General features: G+C 39.9%; 1 protein-coding gene across 1 annotated transcript in view; it reads left to right on the plus strand.

Annotated features, from left to right (window-relative positions):
- The window catches only part of BCAT1 (branched chain amino acid transaminase 1), an 89,343-nt gene that overhangs the window by 42,793 nt on the left and 31,627 nt on the right, over positions 1–14,923 (plus strand). The window contains exons 6-7 of the mRNA XM_008061299.2: positions 5,579–5,742; positions 12,763–12,905. Coding sequence (XP_008059490.1) covers positions 5,579–5,742; positions 12,763–12,905 — 307 coding nt within the window. The remainder of the gene's footprint in view (positions 1–5,578; positions 5,743–12,762; positions 12,906–14,923) is intronic.

Below are 14,923 nucleotides of genomic sequence, written 5' to 3' on the forward strand. Positions count from 1 at the left end.
TTATTGTAGAGATGAGGTCTTGCCAAGTTGCCCAGGCGGATCTCGAACCCGTGGGCTCAGATAATCCACTCACCTCAGCCTCCCAAAGCTCTGGGATTACAGGCTGAGCCACCGAGCCCGGCTAGCAGTGGTAATTTTCACTGTTGCATGTCTTTTTATTTTCCATCACACCCCAGTGTGACTTGTCCTTCTGTGCAAAATACTCATGTGTTTAATACCCTTACGTATATACTTTTATTTATTTGCGAGGTATAGCCTATGAAGTAAAAAAAAAATCTTTTTATTTTTTAACATATCAGCGCATTTCAACCTCAAAGTCAGTGTGGTCTCTTGAGGGTTTATATAGTAGATTGGTGCGGAAGTAATTGTGGTTTTGTACCGTGAATTTTAAATCATTAAACAAGGTTCAAACACATTTTTATTAATCAAAATAGGCATCATTACAATCATATTGCTGCCAACGAGTAATAAGTTTGTTTATTCCTGTAGCATAAAAATCCGTTCTTCGGGATTTAATGAACTCTTGAAAAGCATTCTGTGCATCCTGCTGATTGTGGAAGCGTGGTATTCAGTTGGTGAGAGGTCAGGTGAATATGGCAATGAAGCAAAACTTTGTGATCCAAATCATTCGACTTTTGAAGCATTGGTTGTGCGATGTGTAGTTCGGAGTTGTCGTGGAGAAGAATTGGGCCCTTTCTATTGACCAACACCAGCTGCAAATGTTGCAGTTTTCGGTGGATCTCATCGATTTGTTGAGCATACTTCTCAGATGTCATGGTTTCAGTGGGATTCAGAAAGCTGTAGTGGATCAGACCAGCAGCAGACCACCAAACAGTGATCATGACCTTTTTTTGCTGCAAGTTTGGCTTTGGGAAGTGCTTTGGATCTTCTTCTCAGTCCAACCACTGAGATGATCATTGCCTGTTGTCGTATACAAGTCACTTTTTGGCCAGGCTTGGTGGCTCAGCCTGTAATCCCAGCACTTTGGGAGGCCGAGGCGAGTGGATTGCCTGAGCCCACGGGTTCGAGACCTACCTGGGCAACTTGGCAAGACCTCATCTCTACAATAAATAAAAAATAACTGGGCATCGTAGCGTGCGCCTGTAGTTCCAACTACTTGGAAGGTTGAGGCAGAAGGATCACCGGAGCCCAGCAGGTCGAGGCTGCAGTGACCGGGAGCGTGCCACTGCACTCCAGTGTGGGTGATAGAGTGAGACTCCAACTCAAAATAAGTAAATAAATAAATAAAAGCCACTTTTCATCGCCTGTCATAATCCAATCGAGAAATGGTTTGTTGTTGCATAGAATAAGAGAAGATGACACTTCAAGACGATTTTTTTTTTTTGGTCAGTGTGTGAGGCACCTGCTTATTGAGCTTTTTCACCTTCCCAATTTGCTTCAAATGCTGAACGACCATAGAACAGTCAATGTTGCCAGGCGTGGTGGCTCAAGCCTGTAATCCCAGCACTTTGCAAGGCCAAGGCGAGAGAATTGTCTGAGCCTAGAGGTTTGAGACCAGCCCAGGCACCTTGGTGAGACCCTGTCTCTTCAATAAATCAAAAAAATTAGCTGGATGTGGTAGCACATGCCTGTAGTTCCAGCTACGTGGAAGGCTGATGTGGAAGAATCGCCTGAGCCCAGCAGGTTGAGGCTACAGTGCCTGTGAGCATGCCGCTGCACTCCAACCTGTGACAGAGTGAGACTCCAACTCAAAAAAAAAAAAAAAAGAGAATGATCAATGTTGAGTTCTTTGGCAACTGCTTGTGCAGTTGTAAGAGGATCAGCTTTGATAATTGCTCTCAATTGGTCATTGTCAACTTCCGATGGCAGGCCACTATGCTCCTCACCTTCAAGGCTCTTGTCTCTTTTGCAGAATTTCTTGAACCATCACTTCATTGTACGTTCATTAGCAGTTCTTGGGTAAAATGTATTGTTGATGTTGAAGTTGATCTTTGCTGCTTTATAACCCATTTTGAACTCTGATAAGGAAATCACTCAAATTTGCTTTTTGTCAAACATCATTTCCATAGTCTAAAATAAATACAAAATAAGCAACAAGTAATAAGTCATTAGCAAAAAACATAAAGCGAGAAATGCACATTAGAATTATGTATAGCATAACCACATTTATTAAGAATGTATTCCAATATCAAATGGGAAATTTCAACTTGTAAAAACCGCAGTTACATTTGCACCAACCTAATACTTTGCATTTGAAATTTTGTATTTTATATTTTTAAATTTTAGATTCAGAGGATACAGGACTATATTTGTGACATGGACTATATTTCTTATTTTTCATGTTTTTTTAAAGCCCCTTTCAATTTTTTAATATATTTAAATTGCTTTTCAAGATAGAAGGAAGAATTAAAAGAACAAATAATGGCTTCTGAGGATAGAAACACACCCATTCACCAACCTCCCTTCTTTGTGCCTAGAGTTAGAGTCAATTTATTCTCAGTCTTGAAGTAGTGTGAGCATTTTCAGTAGTTATAGAGTTCTTTTCATGAAAAGTCAATAGATATAACTAAACATTTAAGGATGAAGGTGACCAGGCCATGATCGATACTAGTACTTGAAGTGCTTATAAAACATGCGTTGAACTTGGTTAAATTTTAGAAAATAAACTATTACTATATATAAACACATTTTCTCTCAACATTGAAAAACCTAGTCTATAATTTACCTACTTGTTAAGAATAAAAATATTGCTTAGAGGTTTATCGAGGCTTTTTTCTAAAACAGATTTTTTTTTTCTTTCTTTTTTATTTGAGTCAGAGTCTCATTCTGTTGCCCAGGCTGGAGTGCAGTGGCATGACCATGGCACACTGCAACCTTGACCTCCTGGGCTTAGGCAATCCATCTGCCTCAGCCTCCCAAGTAGCTGGGACTACAGGCAAACACCACCACACCTGACTCATTTTATTAAACAATTTTTTTTTTTTAGAGACGAGCTCTTACTACGTTGCCAAGGCTGGTCTCGAACTTCTGGGCTCAAGCAGTCCTCCCGACTTGACCTCCCAAAGTGCTAGAATTACAAGCATGAGCCACCTCTCTTGGCCTAAAAGCAGATTTAACATAGAATTATTCCCTGTTTTCCATCTGTGTTCTCTGTACTACCACCTAGTGGAATAAATGCAAATTCCGGAGAAGGAAATGAACAAAGTGAAATTTACCTCAGGAAAAACTTTCTATGATAAGTTATTGTTACTTTTTAAAGTGTATGTAGGTTGCATAAAATACATGAATTCCAAATGAAAAAAGTCCCAGCCATACTCATGTGATAACATAAAATGCCACTAGTTGGTCCACAAGTAATCTATTCTATTAAGAAACTTAGAAGGTGGATAAATTATTGCGACTATGCCAGCATATTATATATCTAAATGATGTCCCAAAACCTTTCTTAATTCCTCATTACTAGAGTTTATTAAAAATCTAAAATGTTAGGCCAGGCGTGGTGGCTCATGCTTGTAATCTCAGCACTTTGGGAGGCCGAGGCAGGAGGATTGCTTGAGCCCGTGAGTTCCAGACCAGTCTGGCCAACAAGCAAGACTTCATTTCTACAAAAACACCAAAAAATTAGCTGAGCATGGTGGCGGACACCTGTAGTTCCAGCTACTGAGAAGCTGAGGCAGAGATCAAGGTTGTGGTGAGCTGTAATTGTGCCACTGCACTCCGGTCTGGGCGATAGAAAGAGACCCTGATTCAAAAAAAAAAAAAAAAAATCGAAAATGTTAAACTTCAAAGCACCCATGAAATGAATCATTCTTAACTGATAGGTAAGTAAAAGTGCAGAGATAAGATAGTCATGTTTTACTAGAACTGGGAAGAAAGGCAGCTGTGTACATTATGCTGACTTTTTTCTCGCAAACAATGAAACCAAAAAAGGCAAATGAAACTTTATCCTTTACTGGTAGGATAATCTTTATTGGTAAGATAGGTGCTTTATCCTTTATTGGTAGGATAATCTTCCTTTAATGTTTAGTCCCTATTAAGGAACAAACATAAACAAGCCAAAACCCAAAACCTGTTGTAGCACGTTTCCCCAATGTGGTCATCCATCATCTGTCATGGTTTGCTCTGTGCCATCCAAGCTCTTTGGTCCTCAGGTTCCCATGGAATGCTAATGGAATCAGCTTCCCAATTTCTAAGGGTGGCATGAATTTCAGATGGCATCCGTGTGCATGTGCGCAAACACGTTTTTTTAATGCTCATGAGCATTTTATCTACCTGACTTTTGATGATGTGGGTGTTGAGTAGTAGACATGGGACCATGGGTGAATATGGGGAGGTATAATTGAAGTTCAGATAAAAATATCCCAAAGTTTGCTTTTAACCAGTTTCAACAGACATTACAAAGCCACAAAATCGGCTGAAATTGAATCTTTTTATCCTCATCCTGTGCATGACAGATTTGCACTCCCATTCAGACTGACCAGACTCCAGGGAAGATTGGACACAATCTTTATATCTTGAGACTCTTAACGTCATAGTCCTGTCTTGTGGTCTTACTTCCTGCAGCGCTGAATCACAGAGGCTGGCCCAGTGATCTTTTTCACCTTTATAATGTGTAGCCTTCAAAACTTTGAGTCTCTCAGTTACCTTCCTTAATGGACCTTAGTTACTTATAACTGTTCTGGTGCTGCAGGAATTTGTATGATTTTGCATTGTTGATTTCTGACTTTCCAGTGTTCATAGGAAAGGCTGCCTTCCTTCTTTGTTATTCCTGAGTCATTCATCCCCTCCCCTTTTGCAGGCATTTATCCTGTCTGGTGTCTTTCCTCTTCTAAGGCTACACTCTTGCTATCTGCTACCTGACATAGGCGGGTGTGGTAATGGACATTCCCTGCACCCACTGCTTGCTGGAGACCCTGCTATGACCTGAAGTCATCATTAGGCTAGGAAACAGAAGCTCACATATTATATTTTACCCCCAAAGACTGAATCGGTGTTTGGGTTCTTCCTTTCCTCAATTCTCAATCAATACAACCTTGAAAGGTGTTATATAGCTAGTTGTTAAAAAATGATTCTCCAAAACCCTACTAACACACAAAAAATGGACAAATTCGCTTTTTCCTCTAAAATCATAACAACTCAGAAAGCAAAGCAAAATAGAATTTATTTATTTATTTATTTGTTAATTTATTTTGAGTTGGGGTCTCACTTTATCACCCAGACTGGAGTGCAGTGGCCGCTCCCTGCCACCATAGCCTCAACCTGCTGGGCTCCGGCGATCCTTCCGCCTCAGCCTTCCAAGTAGGTGGAGCTACAGGCACGCGCTACCATGCCCGGCTAATTTTTGATTTATTGTAGAAATGAGATCTCGCCAAGTTGCCCAGGTGGGTCTCGAACCTGCGGGCTCAGGCAATCCACTCACCTCAGCCTCCCAAGGCGCGGGATTACAGGCTGAGCCCCTGAGCCCGGCGCAAAATGGAATTTAAATACTCCATTCTCGGAGCAGGCTTTGTGTAGCGCATCTACGGAAGTATTAGCTCCAGGAAACAGTCTATTCCAGACTCTAAGATTGATGTCTACTTTTTAAGTTACAGCTGTGTGTACCTCTGCTTTGTTGCAGCCTTCTCTTGGAGTCAAGAAGCCTACCAAAGCCCTGCTGTTTGTTATCTTGAGCCCAGTGGGACCTTATTTTTCAAGTGGAACCTTTAATCCAGTATCCCTGTGGGCTAATCCGAAGTATGTAAGAGCCTGGGCAGGTGGAACTGGGGACTGCAAGATGGGAGGGTAAGTAAATCTGCATCTCTATCCAAATGAGAGGCACGACCATTTAATTATTGCCATTTCACTTCAATATGAATAAATGTAATAATATGCAAACCTTAATGCTCGTTCTGTTTCATGATTAGATTTCAGTGTTTTACACGTGCTGGTTGTTGAAAGGATAGCCCGTGGCCCTTTAGAGGGAAGAAACACTGGCTATGATGCATGGGCAGGAACTAAAGTAAGCAACTAAAACAGGAATCAAATCAGTGGCTTGAATGAACTGCCCCTGGGCACTGGTCCTCTTTGGCTCAGGCTGATGGTTGGCATCAAAGAGCATCTGGTCCTGGGACCCAGGCTCTCAGTTGGCTTCAGGGAGTCCTGTCTGGGGAAGGTGCCCGCTTCACTGGAGTGCTGTCTTCATTGCTACAGATTGTAGCCACACCTGCTGCCAACTGGCTGAGGGACAGCCCTGCTTTGGCTCTGTCAGGCCGGTCTCATAGGCCATATGTAGCTGGCAGGAAATAAAAGAGTATTTGAAAAGTGTTGGACAATTTCAGGGGTGGACTTGGCCGTGAATTGGGAGTGTCCCTAAGGGTGAACAAGAATAACTGGATTAAGCGGCATAGGCTCTTCTTTTGTAAGTATCAAGTGGTGCCGTGCATCACGTACTCAGGGCAGCAGTGGTTCTGGAAGGTGACTCAGTGGCAGCCTTGTGGCCTTAGTACAACATGGAGATTCATTCGGGAAGGAGGGGGTGGGAGATGGGAGGGAGGAGGTTGAATGACATGCTGCTGAGATGCTAGAGAGACAGTGACAACTGGCTTCAACCCTTCTGTAGTCTTCCCAAATTTCCTTTTCTTTTCTCCTGCTCCTTCAACAAAAAGGAAAAAAGAATGGTTATAAAATTCATCCCTATGGACAACTTCGGCAACTGTATTCCCTCAATGGGCAGAGAAATATGAACAGGGTACGTTAAGCTGAGAAGTCTTTATTTTCCTTCTGGCTTAGAGCATGCCACCCTGTGTCCTAGGCTTATCAGGCTGAAAACTTTTGTTTACTCTCTTGCTTTCTTTCTTTACTTGTTCAGTCTTCTTCACAGAGCATGTGCCCACACACCACTGCATATCACAAAGACTGTTTTGTTAAGACTTCTCATAGGGTTCGCATTACAGTAAATTGACAATCATGATGAGAAGTAATAAGGGAAAAGTTTCTCGCTTTTAAATCTTGCTTTCTAGCTCCCCCTGCCTGTCTAGGGCAAAGATAACATGGGACACAGAAATTGTAGGGAAATCTTTATTAACTGGAATTCGAGCAGGTTGTAATTTATTGTGTAAACTATGATATGATGCAGTATTACAGAATACATGATCACTGTAGGCCAGTTAAGAATTAGGGCTTTCTGTACAAGACAGATTATGCCCTAATGAACTTCAGACTGTGTACTGCACTAATGCCAGATGGCAATAAGAGAAACTGGGGAATGGGAGGGTGGGTTGGAAAGGGATAGAATACAGGAGCTCTATAATTTTTTCTCAGTTTTTCTGTGAATCTAAAGGCACTCTAAATAATAAAGTAATTATTAAAAAATGAATTATTTAACTTATTAGGCTTAGGTTAATCGTGACCAATGGAAGTTGACTTGAAATCTCTCAAGAGAGGAGACTGGAGAAGAGAATATTGGTGCTCATAAATCAAAATTTAAAAATGGCCAGAGGGAAGGTGGTAACCAACAGGATGGACTTTTAACCTGTATGCCTGTCATTTCCAAGAGGTTCTAAAGCTCTATACTCCTATGCTTCCAATCCGGAGAAGTACAAAGGGAACAAGTGATTCTGCATTTAGTAACATCTTACTTAGCAAAGACATTTGTAGTCAACGTTATTACATCTTTTCTAAACCTAATTATGTCAACAATTACCCTCTGAACGCTTTTTAGTGCCCTTGTAGTCAATTGGTATTTTACATAGCTGTTGATTCTTTTAAGCTCAAGAACTTTCTGCTTTCTAAGTGAATCTGAGGAAGGGAGAGAAGCATTTTTTAAAAAATTCTAAGATTATTCCACTATTTTGAAGTCACTGGAGATAACGTTATCCTTTTATTTTTAAATATAATGAGAAAAGTAATGCAGTTGCTTACAGCTGAATTGCTAGCACAGTGGTCCTCGCTTTGGCTACAAACTGAGATCATCCGAGAGCATTACCAAACAGTGATGCCTGATTCCTACCTCTAGAACTTCTGGTGTATTTGGTCTGGGATGTAGACTGAGCATCAGAGTTCTTTAACATGCAGCCAAACTTGAGAAGTACTGATCAGAGCAGGGTTTTTCATCTTGGGAAGTTCTTAGTTAATTTGGAAAAAATCAGGTTGTGTCCTGTGTCTGTCTCTTTCTCTCTCTCTCCACACACACACACACACACACACACACACACACACACCCCTACACCTCTCTTAGCTTTTTTCTTTTTCCTGTACTCTAATTTTGTACTCAGGAGTGCAAGTTTCAAAGTCAGTCTCTTTCTCTCTCTCTCTACACACACACACACACACACACACACACACACACACACACACACCTACACCTCTCTTAGCTTTTTTCTTTTTCCTGTACTCTAATTTTGTACTCAGGAGTGCAAGTTTCAAAGTCAGAAAGACTTGGCTTACAAACCTAACTGGTATAATGGTGAATACATGTCATTATACATTTGTCCAAACCCATGGAAAGTACTTCAAGACTCAACCCTAATGTAAACTGTGAACTGCGAGTGATAATGATGTGTCATTGTAGGTTCATCAGTTGTAGCAAGTGTCCTCTGGTGCAGGACATTGGTAATGGGGGAGGCTATGCATGTGTGTGGGCAGGGGACATAGGGGAACTCTCTGTACCTTGTACCTGCCTCTCAGTTTTGCTGTGAACCTAAGACTGCTTTTAAAAAATTGAAGTCTGTAAAAACAAATAAACCTAATTGCCTTGGGCATATTATTTAATTGTTCTAAGTACCAGTTTTCTCATTTATAAAATCCTGGCAATTACACCTTCCTGACATGCTAATTAAAGTAACAGAAAGTGCTTAGGACAGTGCTTGGCATACAGAAAGCTCTCAGCAAATGCTGTGTGATAACCTGATGGTTAAAAGCTTCGACTTGGGAGTCAGCTATCTGAGAGACACACACATGCTATCTATGTGATCTTGTACAATTGAATCTTCCAAGTCCTCAAAAGTATAATAAAGCCAAAGGTTATCTTCTGATGATTAAATAATGTGGTTAAGTGCTTAGTGCCCTGTCTGAAAGGTACATGTTGAATATCCCTTATCTAAAATGGACAAGAAGTGTATTGGACTTTTGGGGAGATATTTCTTTTTGAGCATCTCTAATTCAAAAATCCAGAATCTGAAATGCTCCCATGAACATTTCCTTTGAGCTCCCCAGCTCAAAAAGTTTGGGATTTTGGAACATTTTGGATTTGAGATCTTCAACCTGTAGTAACCTCTCAAACAGTAGTTGATATTATGGGACTTTCTGACTTTCTTATTTCATCTTCTGGATGCTCTTTGTCTTAGAAGCAGTCAGTTGAATTTTACACTATGAAATATATTCTTTTGGAAGGATGTATTTAATATCTTCATTTGCCTAGATATTTATTCCATTTAAAACTATTCTGAAATTTTTATATGTAGACAATTTCCCTTTTGTTTCTCTTTCCTTCAAGAACATGTGTTTCTTTTCTGAATATTGGCAGCACATGTGAGGGAACCCAGCTATATTACCATGGTATCAGTTATCCTGTGGACATTAATAATACAGTTTACACTTGTGCAAGAATTTTGAGAAAATTTGTGTTGGGGGGGAAAGACCATCTATACTGTATAAGTAATATGTAAATCAATTATAATAATACATAAAACCAGTCATAAAAAACCTTTTGAGTGCATTCAAACAATTGAGATCTTTAATTCTCTTTCCTGCCCAGTGCTTTGTGATGTGAAGGAGACATGGTTTTAATCCAGTCACACTCTCAAATGTGTATTTGCCTTCGCATTTAGAAGCTTCTCGGAAAGGCTACATTTTCATACTGTAAAAATCCTTTATGTGGTTTTTTAATAGAGTATAAAGGGCATTTTGTGTATGAGAGAAATTGTGTTTTGTTTTCAGATATGGTAAAACCTCACATTTGTGTCTGTGAATGAGAGGAAATTCAAATACAATAGTTCTTTGTTTTTTCTTAACCCCCAAAATGACAAAGACCAGAAAATAGTTATTTTTTAAACATTTAATTTCATTAGGATACAAAAGGCTCATATAACCCATTTCTTAGCTATTCTTTATTTTTTCCAGACAGCCCTAGTGGTATATAAAGCAAATATTTTTATTTATATACCAGATGAATTAAACGAGGCAAAATTATGAACTGATTTGCTTAAGTTCACATATAACACATAATAGAGTTACAAGAGCTGCGCCAGGCCTGCTAACCGCAAACCTGTGGTCTTTTACTGGACTCCCCTGCAATCTGGTTTAATGTATTATTAAAAGGCATTCATAATTTAACTCAGTTATTGTCTACTTACCATCAGTTCTGAATAAAGATGACTTGATTTTTATGGTCATTAAACAAAAGCCTCCTATCTGTATACTAGACTTTTATCATCTCCAGACCGACCAAGAATGTGTCATCCGTGTTTTGAAGTGTTTGTATTGAGGGTCTTTTAATGAATCCTAACAGTACTTTAGTGTGGCTCAACTTTATCATGCTCCAATTGCAATAACCACAGTATAAGGTCTATTTTTCACAGCTTTCTAGAATATTTTAGGCATAAGTTAATATTCTTTGTTTGCAAGTCAGAAAACCTACTCAAAATGATCTTAAGCAGGAAAAGGATTGATTGGCTCATATAGGATTGATTGGCTCATATAGGATGGCAGCCTTGGACTTGCTAGGGCCTCAAATTGTTGTTTCTGGTTCCCTTGCACTTTGCCCTCTCTCTTTTTCCTTCCTCCATCTCTTGTCATAGTTTCTGGCTACTTGTTGGCCCAGGGCTCTCCTACTTTAGATGTCTTTCTTCTGTGAAGGGTGGTGACCATGGACACAGCAGACCCCAGGCTTACTTTTACCCCAGAAGGGAGAAAATACCTGTATTTCTTGTTCCATACATTAAAATGAATGAGTGAAGTAACCCAAAGAAGGACTCCTGAATAGCTTAGGTTCCATGCCCACCCTTTAATTCAGTTGCAGCAGGGCAAGATGCTATGATTGTCAATCTAAACAGAATGACTTGGCACCATAGAAAGGGCCATGTTTTTATAAGAGGGAATATAGTGGGAAGGGAAGCTGTTGTGATGAAAATGACTGATGTCCACTATTATATATGGCTCTTAACCTACACTTTTATTTAGCAACACTACAAATGGCAATCTTACCCACATATAAAGCAGATAGTTTAAGAACCCTGTGTGGTATTTTGTGGATGATTACATTAAGGCCTTGTTGTAGTTTTTAGATATTTTGATTCTGTGTATTTCTTTTTTTTTTTTTTGAGTTGGAGTCTCACTCTGTCACCTAGACTGGAGTGCAGTGGCTGCTCCCGACCACTGTAGCCCGGACCTGCTGGGCTCCGGCAATCCTTCCGCCTCAGCCTTCCAAGTAGCTGGAACTACAGGTGTGCGCTACCATGCCTGCCTGATTTTTTGATTTATTGTAGAGATGAGGTCTAGCTAAGTTGCCCAGGTGGGTCCCAAACCCCTGGGCTCATGCAATCCACTCACCTCAGCCTTCCAAAGCACAGTATTACAGGCTGGGCCACCGAGCCTGGCTGATTCTGTGTATTTCTGAGGCTATAGTTCCAGAGTGACTCTAGGGTTTATTTCCCAGTCCTGCTTGTCATATGGTCATGCTTCTTAAACTTGTTTGCCGATGTACTCTGAAAGCCAAGGAAAGTTAATTGTACAGCCAGGGGCTTAGAGAGGCAAGCGGCCATTACATTTATTTGAGAACTCTCATGTTTTATCTAAAACAGTCATCCATATTTTGTAACATACTCCATAATTTTCCCATATGCATTTAAATAAAATATTTACTAACTTAAATCACCATTCAGGAAGGTCTGTTGTGTTTTTCTTATTTTTAAATAACCCCAAATGAATAGTACAGGCTGAGATAAATGAGCTTTTGAAATACTTTTTGGACAAAATCAGGATTTTTAACATTGTTCTGCCTTTTGGGGGAATTTAGACATTGGACATTAGGTGTTCCTTGGATATACTGAAAGGTCTTAGATAAGAGAGCACAGACTTGGTGCTCTTCTACTTAAATTGCTGAAACTCGATAGACTTCTCTGAGCCTCAGTTTCTTTCTTTTTTTTTTTTTTTTTTGAGTCTCACTCTGTCACCCAGACTGGAGTGCAGTGGCTGCTCCCAGCCACCACAGCCTCGACCTGCTGGGCTCTAGCGATCCTTCCGCCTCAGCCTTCCAAGTGGCCGGAATTACAGGCATGCGCTACCACGTCCGGCTGGTTTTTTGATTTATTGTAGAGATGAGGTCTCGCTGCCCAGGCGGGTCTCGAACCCGCGGGCTCAGGCAATCCACTCACCTCAGCCTCCCAAAGGCGCGGGATTACAGGCTGAGCCACAGAGCCCAGCTGAGCCTCAGTTTCTTATTTGAACAATGGAAATAACGATAGTGCCTACCTCATAGTATTGGTGTGAGGTTTAAAAGAAATAATTCATGTAGAACTGCTTGATATGTGAAAACTACTCAATCAGTTTTAACTGTTGCCATTCACTTGGCTATTTACCTGTGTTCTCCTAGCATTACTTTTTAAGTAAGGATTCCAGGGCTTCACTGTGTTCTTTCTCAGATGAATGCAGTTAAATCATTTAGATTCTTTAATAAATTCTCCTTTAATGTTAAGCAAGAGAGTGCGTGTATGTTGTGAACATAACACGCTGAATACATCCACATCTGAATTGAAAATGTGAGCCTGTTGGCATGCAGAGGATGAAGGCATGTTCATAATCAGTATGTTTCCTCTTTCTCAAAAGGAATTATGGCTCGTCTCTTTTTGCCCAATGTGAAGCAGTGGCCGATGGGTGTCAGCAGGTTCTATGGCTCTACGGAGAGGATAATCAGATAACTGAAGTTGGAACTATGAATCTTTTTCTTTATTGGATAAATGAAGACGGAGGTAATCCACATAGATTTCAGTTCTATACTATTTGTCATTCATTTTTAGTGGGACTGGAAAGACAAGAACTGGAAACTTAGAACAAGGGAGTAAGTAGCACGATTCCAAAGGTTAAGGACTACTGTATTTTGCTGTCTATGTAGACATGTGTTTCAGTTTAAAGAAGCTATAAAGGTTTGGTTTGGTTTGTTTTTTTGGCTCTATATGTACTAATTCTCAAGATGTCAAATTAGGGTTGTAAATCACCATGATTGGTGATTATCCCTCTTACTGTCCCCTAATGTTTTTTCTATCTGGACACATTGTATTGGGAATGATCAGTTCAATGATCATTTACCGTATTCTATGTATAAAATGCTAGAATAATAAACATAGTCTATTCCTTCTACTCATAAGGAATTCAGTGTACTCTCTTGCTATAATTATTTTAACTACTGTTGCCCATCCTACATATTTTGGTTGTATATCAAAAGCCCTCCAGATTTATTCTGGAACTCATTTTGATTAAAGAACATCATTTTAATTAATTAATTAACTAATTAATTAATTTTTGAGACAAGGTCTTATTCTGTCACCCAGGCTGAAGTGCAGTGGCATGATCCTGGCTCACTATAGCCTTGACCTCCTGGGCTCACATGATCCTTCCACCTCAGCCTCCTGAATAACAGGGACTATAGGCATGTGCCACCACACAGCTATTTTTGGATTTTTTTGGAGAGATGGGATCTCACTATGTTGCCCAGGCTGGTCTTGAACTTCTGGGCTCAAGCCATTCTCCCCCCTCAGACTTCCAAAGTGCTGGGATTATAGGTGTGAGCCTCCGTGCCTAAAAAGAACATCATTTTTAAAGACAAATCACTGTACCTGGTTCATTCAAGATTATTACTGCATGACCATTATAGAAACCAGCATTTCTCTACTACCTTTGATATACTAAATGCTCATTACCTTTCTTTGCTATTATTTTTATTAGCTGGCAGAGACCATAGAGCTTCAGTGAAGTGTTGGCAAAATGTATGGTATTGAATTAAATGGCCAGTAGCAGCGGGGAAAACATATGCATTTATTTCCGTTAGAATTTTGATAGTCACACTAAATTTAGAAATTTAGACTTGTTTATACTCCTAGGTTGTGCATTTCACAGTAGTGGTATAGAGACTGGAAATACAAAATGATGTTTTCAAATGCTTATGAAACCACAGTATTAGTTTCAATTAAAAAATTTTAAATGAAATATTTATTTTAAAGCAGCTCCTGTACCCTCTGTTGCTCTTATGTTATTTGGCCACAAAAAGAGGAAAATGGTGATTCAGATGTGGCTGAATTTAGAGCAACGTACTAATTTTAGTACTAGTTGCAGAGACTAACAAGATGAGCCTTATATTTCCAGTCAGAGGTAGAATAAACAGCAGGTGTGGTAAGTACACCTTGTCCTGGGGTTGGCCATTGGTAATCCTTGGCATTAGAAAAGCCAGATACAGATCATACTCATTCTTCCACTCCTACTGTTTGTCCTTGGCGCTATTTGAAAGCAAAAATTTATACTGGAATATTTGTGATTTCTAAATTTGAGTTATTATATATGACATATAACAAAAGCTATGCTTGGAAGATGATAGCCAGTGTTGATCTCAGCACTTTTAATAATACATTGCTTTGACTCTACTTCCCACCTGCCCCTTCTCACTCCCCTCCCCCACACCCCCAAACTCTGCCAGAAAACCCACACAACCCGAAACAAAAACAGTTGCATCATTCCAAAGTGGTACCATCATTATTTTTATGGATGGGAGATGTCAGGATTTAAGCACAGTCTGAATCAGAGCTACATGATTTAACCAGAAATACCAGAAACTGTTCTGGTAAAAAATTCTTATCCAAACAATAATCACGGAACATTTCCACCATAGCTTTTAAAGGTCAAAATGGAAATGAGTGAATTTGTCTTCTGCCTCTTGCAAAATATACAAGACCTTAAGAGTTACTATTCAGATTATGGTTTCCTGAGATGATTTTAG

Source organism: Carlito syrichta, unplaced genomic scaffold (genome assembly GCF_000164805.1).
Source record: "Carlito syrichta isolate Samal-C Ts95f unplaced genomic scaffold, Tarsius_syrichta-2.0.1 Scaffold305197, whole genome shotgun sequence".
NCBI lineage: Eukaryota > Metazoa > Chordata > Mammalia > Primates > Tarsiidae > Carlito > Carlito syrichta.